Here is a 12,416-nt window from a genome sequence, read left to right as displayed (position 1 = left end):
AGCCATACAAATCTCACTACATACTATTATTGCTCATCCTTCTCTTATTTCTAGACTGGTACTGTCCAATAGCAATATAATGTGAGCCACATGTATAACTTTAAATGTCTAAAAGCCATATTAGAAAAAGCAAAAAAAAATTAGTGAAATAAATTTTAATAATATATTTTAGCTAACCCAATATAACAAAAATATTGTCATATCATCATGAAATCAACAAAAATTTATTAGGTACTTTGTAGTACTTTATTTTGAGATACTTTACATTTCTTTTTTGTTCTAAATCTTTAAAATCTAGTGTGCATTTTACACTTAGAGCATATCTTAATTAAGACGAGCTACTTTCAGATACTTAATAATCACATGTGGCTAGTGGCTACCAAACTGTACAGCTCAACTCTAGCCCTTTGATGAGGCTACCTTTAAAAAAATCTAGATTGCTGTTAATATTCTAATCAATTTCATGTGCAGCTTTAAAGCTCTTCTGAGTACACACAACCTTTTTAAAAACTTGAGTACAGTCACCTTTAACCCTCTTATGACCACTTCCACATGCTCTTCCCATTGGCTCAACGTGCTAATCCAATTCCAAGTATATATTATTTCATATAGTAGTACCCAGTACTAGAGAATGACATTATTATGGGGGAGGAGTTTGAGAAGCACTGAACTAGGAGTCAAGTATCCTGGTTTGTCATCCCAGTCTGTTAGTGAGTTTTCTGATTTTAGATACAATACTTGTTCTATGCCTTTTGGGGATCAAACTAGATTTTTAAGGTTTCTTCTAACTCATAGAATCTAACTAAAAACCTACTTAAAATAATTCTTCAGAGGTATATTGAGATTTGGTCCAAAATCCTATTTGTTTGTTCCTGTAGAGTACACACGTTTGTAGTTATCCAGTAGTGTCTTCTCTTTATACTACCTAACATGTATTTGTCTTGAGAATACTACGACTTGACTTTATTTGGCAACTGAGGATCATGGAGTCATTTTATAAACACAGTCAGGTACTTTTGGTAAGTTCAAATAGACATCAGGTAAAGAATTCCATTTATTCTCCCTAACTCACCAACCCCTAAATTAAGTAATAAAGTGAAACCGGCACTTTTTCAGTATACCTGACTTAAACCATTATTTATTCTGACCCATTTAACTGTTTGCAGGAGGTTTTTTCCCTAGACCAGACAGCTATAGGTCTATATTGTAAGGATTCCTAAATAAGTGATTTATTGAAACCACATGAAAGCCATCAATTCTTCGTCTCTTAGTTTAACTAGCTAAAAATGGAACTAGTAGAGAACACTAAGTTCTTTGCTAGTGCTAAATCTTTAAATGATTAGTCAAACTGGGAAAAAGGAATCATTCTGGATTGCAGTGCTCAGAGTTAGTGCTTTGTTATATGTGGCAGTGGAACAGTATTAACTTAAATAGCTGGACAAGTGGAGAAAACATTGTTCTAGGAGTTAAGCTTTGTAATCTCAGACTTGAGGATTTTCTCAGTTTCTCTTTCTTTATGATAAAGAAAACTCCTATTACTATTCCCTTTGCTTTAGTGAAAATTGAAAATAACTGATTTTGAAGTCAGATAAAACAACATAATATGAAACTATCCATGTGCTCAGTTAATCCCTTACTTAAAACTTATCAATGGCCTATGTGTATTAAAGGTCCTCACCTGCTTTTATCCCTACTTCTGCGTAACAGATCTGCTAGTGCTGTGGGGGAGCACCAGAGCCTCCAACTTGCTACCCACTTTGTTGTCACCAGAACAAATAAATACCTGCTTCCTTGTTTTCCTCAGGGCGTGGCAGGAAAGAGCTGCCTTGACTGCAGTCTTATGTCATCTGAACATACTCTACTCGATACTAAGCAGCAGAAAGTTCCATTGCTTAAGTTTTTCAAAAGGCGAAGTTTGACTACAATTTTTTTTATCCATTGTAATGTGACTCTTTTTTGCTTCTTATAGTAGTTTAATCCAAAATAATCCACTTTTAAAGCTATAATTAATTCTTTCAGCCAGTATGTATTGTTTATCTTACTCCTTGCTATTTACACATCTTCTCTGGGAAAGCTTGCAGTCTTGAAAACAATCCTAATACAAAGAGAATCATAGCTAAATGCCAAGTGAGTGGTGAAGAAGTTTACTGAAAGATGACCTCAAAATGGGTATGAATGGTCATGGAAAGCTTTGTGGTACTGACAGACAGGGAAGGGAAATGGTGACCTGTTTAGTGCCGCCATGTGATCCGTTACATTCAAAGCGCTGCTCCACACCTTGCCCTGGCCAAGTCCATCTTTGAAGTGATAATGACAGTGGCTGGGAAAAGAAAAGACCACCCAGCTCACTGCTTTTCTCTGCTGCTATATCAAAGAGGGGGGAAATGGTGACATACTCTAGTTATCTTCCTGTTTGAAGACTGCCTGGTCATAAAAGGGAACCAAAGGTCTGACCTGGTCTCTGTGCTGCAGATGAGCTTTATCTCCATCCATTAGTAAGGAAGCTATGACAAGAAAAAGATGAAGCATTTCAAGCTGGAATGCAAAGCTTTTCTTCATGAAAGATTGTTATAGGTGATGAGTTTCTAATCTCAAATACATTTGCATTTACCAGGCTTTTGGAAATTTAAGAAGTTATCCATCATTTATATTATTTTTTTCCTGTAGGAAAATGATTGTTTCTATTTCAAAAACTATTCTTTTATAAATTGGGGAGTATCTTCAACCACGGTTTCAACCCTGACTGTATAGCATAGTATAATCCCCTGGAGAGCTTTAAAAAAAATACTTAGGCCCCCCTCACACTAGACTGGCATTGGCCACCTGGGCATTAGTATTTTTTTAAAACCCCCCAGAGGATTTTAAAGTGCAGCCAAGATTGAGAACTGTTGGTCTGTCAACTGGGATTTGTACTTAACAGATTAATACTACTGTTTTAATGGGATTTGAGTCCTAAGTGATATTATCAACGAATTTGTCCAGTATCTAACTGATAAGAATTTCTAGCACGTATTTCTTGATTACAGCATGTAAAATTCTAAAAAGAATTTTTATAGCATTTTTCCAGGCAATGAGACTAAGAACTAGTTTAAACTAAGAAATCAGAGAAGTGCCCCAGATTTACCAAATGCATGAACCCAAGCCTGTGCTGTTTATAAATATGATCAAAGCCAAATTTACATCTGTGTACAGTGTGTATACATATGTATAACTATTTTTCAAAAAGACTGCAGTTTGAAGCAGTTTTGAACTTTGTGTTTTGATTTTATTCCCATACTGTACTTCATGTAATATCATGTTCTTGAGCTTATTGTCAGGAATGTATTTATTTCCTTTTCAAGGAAAGTGGGGAATATATAAACACTGTAGTTCCCTTAAACCCTATGGTTATAGGTGCCTACTAGTGAAGAAAATCGACAAAGCAACAGCTTCATGTAATTTCAGAGTATATAAATGAATTTTAATCTCTGAGAGATAACTTTTTAGAATTAATTACACTTAGCAGTCAAATAAATATCAGTACCTATGGAAAGGAGATAATGGGACAGATTATTTGAAATTGAGGATGCTTGGGAAGTAAGACCACTGTATTTATATAGGCTGAGTATCCCTTATCTGCTTGGGACCAGAAGTGTTTGGGGTTTTTTTGGATTTTGGAGTATGTGCATATTTTTGGAATATGTGTCTCCCCATCTTGGGGGTGGGACTTGAATCTAAACACAAAATTCATTTGTTTCATATACACCTTATACACAAAGCCTGAAAGTAATGTTATACAATACTTTTTAATAATTTTGTGCATGAAACACATGACTCATCATATGAGGTCCAGTGTGGAATTTTCCACTTGTGGCATCATGTCACCACTTAAAAATTTCTGGATTTTGGAGTATTTCAGATTTCAGATTAGGGATATTCCCCATGTATAAGCAATCGAGTTATCAGGAGTCATGCCAACTGGACCTGGAATATAAAATTATCCTCCTCCTGACCAAATAAGCTTGAATAAACAATGTTCCGAATTATTTCAGTGATTGTGTGTTGTGCAAAAAAAGTGAGAGAAAGAGAAATCTGAATTTTTAAAAATCACCTCAGTCTAGTATTATAGGAATTGTTTTAGTCTCTTGGATATTACCTGTTCATATGTTGGTAATATGAGGCAGTGTAACATAAACAACTATATTGATTTAGAACAATGTAGCTCATCCAGCCTTTTATCTCAGTTTTCCTACTGAACGCTCTTGGGGCTTTGGCTTTTGACTTTCAATTTTTTTCTTAAAATAATATTGTTGAAATTAGTCTAAATTTATCAATGAGTTTCCTATATAAAATGTTTCTAAGCACCAAATGTTTATTGACTTTAAAACAGTGTTTATGAATATAGAAAGAAAAAAATGTCCACAGCTCTCTAGTTATTTTGTGATGAGATTATAGGTCCCAAGAACATTTTTCAAAGTATATAATACTAGTAAGAAACACCCTTTTAAATTTTTTCAATTTGTATAAAATAAATTTATCACTTGTTTCACAAGTTTGAGTTTTCAAAATAATCCTTAGTGATAACATATTTCTATATGTCTGGCTAAATTCTTTGCTTGAATTGGGTATTTTAAAAAGTCTTCCAATAATATAGGATATTTTCATTTTCTCATGAATGCTTTTCATTTAATTATTATGATCTCAAGTAGTAAATCTAAAAGGAATCTTCACAATTCCCAACGTGATATTACCTCAATTATTTTTTCTTCTCAAAAGTAGTAATAAGCTTTTACTAAAAACTATTACAGCATTCTTTAAAACTAGAATGACAAGAATAACATTTTTATCATAAATTTTTACAGATGAATGGAGTTTATCAATGAAAGAAAAAAATCTACTTTTTCTTGTTTCCTTTCACAGGCAGCGATACCGTCTTTATCCAAGTTACACTGCCCCATGGCCCAAGTTAGTATATTTAGTTTAAGACTCATAATTCTTGCTTTGGCTTTAAAAATTAAATTAAGTGTAACCTTCCCTGCTAAAACTCTTCCTGGGTCTGGCAGCATTGGTACCTTGCTTGCAACAGCTTAGAAGTGAGGCCTTCACTTGTGCTATCTTTTGATCATAAATGATTTGCTTAAATTTATATACTTTTCATGCATTTTATAAAATCCTTTTTTATTTTAAAACAACATATTAAATGAGTTGCTTCCACATTTAACCATTTCTCTTTTCCAACTATAGAGTTCTAAATGTATTTTAATGTTCAACTTTGAAAAAAGAAGCAAGAGCATGCATGCGCATATGGGAATGCTGGCAGCTACATGCAGTATTTAAATCACAAAATATACCTAGCCTGGTGATGGCATAGATTGTAGGCAAATAACTGCTTCTGACTTTAGAAGAACTGTCTTATAATTGTAACTATTTAAGTTATAAGACCTAAATATTCATCACTGATAAAATTGTTTCATTGTAGCTATTTGCTTTTAATTTTGAAGTAAACTAACAATGCACTAAATTTCATTATTTTAATTAAGTTAACAGATTAATATTTTTGCTGTCCATTCATACAAGTGACTTCAAAATGTGTACAATGGAAAATATTTAGTTATAAGCTAAATTAACTGAATATAGTCTCTTAAGAAAAAAGGTAGGTGATCTAATGTTGGTCATTTGAATAATATCAGTATACACAGAACTCTTTTAAAGTTCTGTATTGTTAAAATATTTAACAAAATAAAGCTTAATGCTTAAAGGAAAAAAAGAACCCGCTAAGTATAATTTTAAATGACTGTTTCTTTACATATTTTTTCATATCTTTCTCTAGTGTTTATGAACTAGCTAACAACTTCCATAAGGAGGTCTTCTTTCAAAATGTAATTATTTTATATGACACAGAATGCCTTTGACACTGTAAGAAGGGTTCCTATTAGAAGCTTTACTTACCTTACCTTTTTTGTGCCAGTTCATCAACTTATTCTTAAATCAGGTTCACTAGATTTTAGTGTAATTTCTGTTTTCATTATGAGAGCTGCCTCAGTTGTCTTGAATAGCTTTGTCACAATTAAAGTTTTTGTATTAGAGTATGATGAACCTGATTTTGCGTACATGCTGTGGAGAGCCTATCCCTAAGCAAAATGAGGAGAAAGCCCTCCCCCAGATAATGGATTCTTTCCCTTACATCTTTTGAGAGAATTGCTGGGGAGAAACATTGGGGAGAGTGGTTAAGATCGGAAACTATTCCCAGGGACTGCCCAGAAAGGGCGGGGAAATTCTATAATAAAGTCAGAGAAAAAAATGGGCCCATCACAACGATTAACAAAAATTGCCATTCTCTCAAAAAGCTGAGAATCAGACCCAATCAAAAATTCCAATAATGAATTAACAGTGGGAATGTTATTTTGTTCTACAAGCAAAATAACATAATAGGCATTTTTTTTCCTAAAAATTCTGATAAGAAATTTCTGCATGCTTTTATAGCAGTTTGCTTTAATAAATGAAATACTGTTGGGTATTGGTTTGTTGTACTGCTTTTGATACTTCTACACATTTCTTTTAATAAATATGTTTCCAGCTAAGCCTTTTCAAGACTAATAAACGAAATAAAATTTCCATGAAATTTTTTAAAAATTTAACATCCTACAGGATCTGCTTCAGTATCATCTATAAATTTAACAAAGGGCACTGATGAAGTGCCCATCCCCCCTCCTGTTCCTCCACGAAGACGACCAGAATCTGCCCCAGCGGAATCTTCACCATCTAAGGTAAACTAGAAAATCTTGTTATCTGGATATTGGAATCATTACAGTTACATTATAATCAATTACTTATGTCTAGTTTAGTTCTCACTGGGATAGGTTAACATTTCAGAGTGTTTGGGCTTAATAGTTTAAACAAGGACTAAATATGGATTTAACATGCAGCAAGGTCTATTTACTTCTGTAAGTAATTTTTTGGTATGTTTTCAAAACCATTGTAAATCTAAAGCTATGGGTATTGTCAAAGGAAAAAAATAAGTTTTAATCCATAAAGTAAGAGTAAATTTAGTCTCAAGCCATTCTTTAAAAACAAAGAGAAGGAAAGAGGTCTGAAGCTTTGTATGAAGGCCCATTATAAGTGAAACTGTATCTTGGCATATGCTAAAAGGTACTTATCTGAGCCCTCCAATAGTGAATCTGACATAATTTTTAAATGGGCTTTTTGTGAGAATTCTGGGTTGGAAGAGACTCTAAGGGTTCATAATAGCTATTTTTTCTACCTGTTTAATTTCTTCTTCCCTCCTTCCCCCCTCCTCCTCTCCTTCCTTCCCCCTCCTCTCTTCCCCCTCCCCCTCCTCTCCTTCCCCTCCCCTCCCCCCTCCTTCCCCTCCCCTCCCCCTCCCCCTCCTTCCCCTTCCCCCTCCCTCCCCCCTCCTTCCCCTTCCCCCTCCCTCCCCCCTCCTTCCCCTCCCCCCCTCCTTCCCCTCCCTCCCCTCTCCTTCCCCTCCCCTCCCCCTCCTCTCTTCCCCCCTCCCCCTTTCCTCCTTGTACCTTCCCCCCTTCCCTTTTTGCTAGCTGTTAATTCCTTGGTTCTTAAGCTATCCAGAGAGAGAGTCTTTGTAGAACTTCATGAAATGTTAAATAGTAAATTTTAAATTGTAAAAATTTAAATTGTAAAATTGTAATAGGTAATTTATGCTAAATCAGAAATGGTCTTATATAGATTGATAGGCAAGCAGTAGTAAACAGCAAAATTTTGAGAAAAAAAATTAAGGTAAAAAATTAACATTGGCAAAATTAATTTTTTCTATGAATTGGCAGAACTCCCTGTTCCATACCTAGCATTCTGCCAATAGCATGTTTGAAAACTCCAATTTAATTCTTAATATATTCATGATACTACATATATTAAATAATAAATGTGTTTTATTCTGTTTTTCATTTGTTAGATTATGTCTAAGCATTTGGACAGCCCCCCAGCCATTCCTCCTAGGCAACCCACATCAAAAGCCTATTCACCACGATATTCAGTATCAGAACGGACCTCTATATCAGACCCTCCTGAAAGCCCTCCCTTATTACCACCACGAGAGCCTGTGAGGACACCTGATGTTTTCTCAAGTTCACCACTACACCTCCAACCTCCCCCTTTGGGCAAAAAAAGTGACCATGGCAATGCCTTCTTCCCAAACAGCCCATCCCCCTTTACACCACCTCCTCCTCAGACACCTTCTCCTCATGGCACAAGAAGGCATCTGCCATCACCACCACTGACACAGGAAGTGGACCTTCATTCCATTGCTGGGCCGCCTGTTCCTCCACGACAAAGCACTTCGCAACATATCCCTAAACTCCCTCCAAAAACTTACAAAAGGGAGCACACACACCCATCCATGCACAGAGATGGACCACCACTGTTGGAAAATGCCCATTCTTCCTGAGTTCCTCTTTACTGGGATGTATATTTTCCTAGCCCCAAATCCATTGCTGGCAATGGATGCACTGAACGTGCCAGCACTGAGGAGTTAAAATGAGAACTCCAAACACTAACGACTCTACTTCAAGATGCAGTATAAGACAATGAATTTTAACCTAGCTGTAATTATAAAATGGAAATGTTATTCCAGTTTAGAATATGGAAAGACTGATCTAGAGGAATTGGACAACTGATTGCACCTGAAAATCAAGTAAAGGAACTTTTTCTGGCCAATAGCCACGAGTTCTCTTTTTTTGAAGTGATCTTTATCATTAAAGGGATGGAAAACATAGTCTAGTGTCTAGCAGGCCCAAATGATAACAGTTTTTGTAATTCAAGATATTATGCACTTTTAAAAAAAAATCTTAAACAGGGATCTTAATATCCTCCTTTGTTTTCCTTTGCTTTACTCTTCTACTTTAGAATATTTTCTTAAAAATCATTCAATGGACTGTGAGGAAAGGCTGTGGTACCTGACCTTGTTGAAATCAAGGCCCAGCACTGTACTACAGTCCTGTTTACAGATTATTACAGTGAATTGAATGGGTACCGAGGCTTCACCAAAGAGGTACTTTTTTGTTGTTTTTAAGAATAATTATACCAATTTTAAGAGCGTTTCCTCACGTGCCCCCCACCCCACAACACACACACACACACACACGTACACACTCACACACATACACACAAAATGTGGTGGTGTTGCCTTCAAACAAGGAAAGTTTTGTGTCATTAATATGACAGAAGAACTTTTTTAAAAATGTAACTGTCAAGTATACTATTTACATTTAGGAGACTGTTAATCTATGCTAGATTGTCATTTTTCCCCCTTCTCCCACCAAGGTTTACTGGTAATCCATGTCATGGCTCATAGCTGTCCCTCTAACTGTACTATGGAAATGCAGGCACCCAATGTGAAAAGGAGCACTTGCTGGGCATCACTGACACCAGTCATGTTTTACTAATAGCTGAGTAATCGGCATATCTAGAATTACCTTGCATTGCCTAAATCATGTGTATATAGTGAATGTTATATAATATACCTGGCAGGTCTGTTTTAATTTAATTGAATAAAGATACAAATACTTTGTTTGGCTGGCATATATTAAATTATTATATGGACAAAATGGTCGATTCTTATTTCTTTCAGTTGAAAAACACACACTAAGCATAAAAGCACGTATTGTGGTACGCCTTGGTTTCTAGTTCTGGATATATATACTAATCTTAAAGAATGATCTAAAGTTGCAGTTTGGCATGTAGGAAAATATTTGGTAGAATAGGATGGGTATCTTTTAAGCAAAACTTTGTAAGTTTTTAAATTTCCTAAGCAACATGGATACAGTTTGTTAAGGTTTATATTGAACATTCTACCTTGCTTGAGGTCTTCTCTCTCAGAACTACTCATAATAGAACATCTACCTGCATCATTAATATCATAATATGGATTATTCATTAAGCCTGTGTACTGTTCTTCTGAGTCTAACAAATACTGTGACTGAAATGCATGCAATGTGTTGAAGAGAAAAAGTTTTATTAATCTCCACTCTGAAATGTGCAGTATTCCATCCTTAGAGTCATCAGTTCATCAGTATCTGCATGTGTCCTCTGAATAATAAAGCAACATTTCAGCAATTCTGTTAACCATGCCATTAGAGACATTGTGAGAAAGTGGTTTCCATCATGGGGGAAACCTCGTACTTTAATAATTTCCTGTGATATTTATTAGAGCATTAAATGTACATTATGATAGTACAGTATATAGTCCTTTAAGACCAGAAAGTATGTTTATTGCATTATCATTAAGCAATCCATCCTATCATAACTTTTCTTATTTATTTGTTAGAGTTTAATCTATTTTGTTTAGTATTTGTACCATTCCTATTATGGTAGGCATTTTTTTCTTTGTAAAATGTCTTCTCTTTTAAAAGTGTCCTAAAAATTTAATTTCAAATCCCCTGTTGGATGCAAAGTGTCCATAAGACCATTCATTCAACAAATATTACTAGTGCTGCTACAGTTGATACACATTCCAGAACCTCTCATGACTTTTTATTGGGCCAGCTGTCCTTAGGATTTCCCTTTTTATGACTTATTGATCACTTCTCTTTTTAATTACCCCACTCCTACTCCAAATGAGAACCTAAGAAAAGTCACACTGGAGCCCATTCAATATCTCCCTGGCTAGTGAGTTAGCCTTCAATAAGGTGATGACCACTTTTCAACCTGCCTGATTAGATAAACAGGAAAAACTCAGATTCGGAGTTCTAATCATTTCTCCCAAAGGGAACCATTCTTCTACCCCATGGTTCTAGGAGACCAATTCACTGTGCAACAGTTTTATATGCACTGTGGATAGAAGATATTTTTATTCTGAAGTGTGACATTTGGGTAAAAATATTTTCTGCAGTGGTAACTGATGAGAAAAATTCCAATTGGATGCCCTTAGATGGAGGTGAGAAAATTGTATCCTTGTCTTTTTCTCATGTGAAACATGAACTAGCTGACAAATATATCCTTTGCAGTAAGGAAAATATTCTTAATCAGGGACAAGAAGTGGCAGAGAAGATAAATGCATCATTACAAAATTCTACTTTTGAATCCAGGACATTACAAGGCAGTCAATGCAGCATGACTTTTTGTTAACCACACTCCAAAATGTGCAACATTTCTTTTATAAATGGAAATGTTCTTAAATGTTTCATTATTTTTGGATCACAAAATGAATATTTCAAGGCTGAATTTTACTTAGTGGGCTGATAACCAATATAATGGAAACGGAAGCTTTTCACATCTAAGCACTTTAAAACAGGAACAGATGAAAAGTATATCTAAGTTGACTGAGAGACTGAGGTTATTTACTCTTCCAGTCCTCCAAACGTATTTTAAGACTACAAATTATCAGGAAATATATACACATTCAAAATTTGCTTAATTAAAGGTTGTTGGGCATTGAATTATGTGTTTAGTAGGTCACTATTTTCTAACAACTCGAGGGTGTTCTAATGGATCTGAATTTAGCAAAGAGCATGCCACACTAACACTATGATCAAGTAGAGAGCAATTTCAGTTGGAGACCATATTGTTCTAAATTCTTCCTTAATGGTTTTTTTTTCATAAATCAAAAATTACCTTACACTTACCAAAAACTAGTTGGTATTTATGATCATGATCTTGTCTTAATTCTCCAGTTTACCTTACATTAATCTTGTATTTCATTATCTTTTCATATGACAGCTTAAATTCAGATTTTTAAGTGGCTCAGCAAAACAAATGGGGTAAGGGTATCCCAATTTATTAGTGTTTTACATATGGATGAAAATCTTTCTTCCTCCAGATTTAGAAACAATTTAACCATTTATTTCTTGGTATTCTGCTGCTGTGGATAGGTTTACTTATTCTTTTAACCTATATTGTGTAACCATTGTACAAGTGTAGGTCCTATTGTATTGCACATTAATCTTTACCAGTAAATAAACATCACAGGGTTAATATCGGTATGGCTGAAAGAGAGAATTATGCAGTAAAATTATTTATAAGGGAAAGTAATGATTTTATTCAATTTTTTGAAACGTCTCATTTAAACTTTTAAAATCATTTCATAATCCCTATACATGAGCCAATGAAATATTCGGAGCTCTAGTTAAGAAAAGCATGAAGTCTATGATAAATCTAAACAACAAAAGCACTTGTAACTTTTTTTGTAAATTTCATGCCTTATTTTCCATTTTTGACACCGTAAAGTGCATTTTCTGTCGACTGTGAGCAAATTTCCCTTTTGCCTTTAATGAAAATAGTGCATTAGGTAGCCAATTGCTGCAAAATTATAAAGCAAGTATTAGCTAAAGGTGGGTCACATTGGACTACCACTCAAAGAAACAAGATGCATAACAATTTACATGAGGTGTAGCTTAGGAAGGGTGCACCTGTGCCAGATGCATGCCACTTTCAGTAGCTGCCAAATGTGCCTTTAATTAAGAACA

The 12,416-nt window shown here is 34.9% G+C and overlaps 1 protein-coding gene across 4 annotated transcripts in view; it reads left to right on the top strand.

Moving 5' to 3' along the window:
• SOS1 (SOS Ras/Rac guanine nucleotide exchange factor 1) overlaps nucleotides 1-12,416 on the top strand; it is a 157,949-nt gene that overhangs the window by 113,142 nt on the left and 32,391 nt on the right. For 3 of the 4 annotated variants that reach the window (XM_063078407.1, XM_063078406.1, XM_063078405.1), the window contains 3 exons: nucleotides 4,900-4,944; nucleotides 6,628-6,746; nucleotides 7,910-10,220. In XM_063078407.1, the coding sequence (XP_062934477.1) occupies nucleotides 4,900-4,944; nucleotides 6,628-6,746; nucleotides 7,910-8,401 (656 nt within the window). In that variant the 3' untranslated portion in view covers nucleotides 8,402-10,220. Of the gene's footprint in view, nucleotides 1-4,899; nucleotides 4,945-6,627; nucleotides 6,747-7,909; nucleotides 10,221-12,416 lie in introns of those variants that run through there. The other variant, XM_063078408.1, reaches the window with a different exon arrangement.

This window comes from Cynocephalus volans, chromosome 14 (assembly GCF_027409185.1).
Source record: "Cynocephalus volans isolate mCynVol1 chromosome 14, mCynVol1.pri, whole genome shotgun sequence".
Classification (NCBI taxonomy): Eukaryota; Metazoa; Chordata; class Mammalia; order Dermoptera; family Cynocephalidae; genus Cynocephalus; species Cynocephalus volans.
Note: the sequence above shows the minus strand (reverse complement) of the source record. Positions and strands in the feature narration are given on the sequence as shown.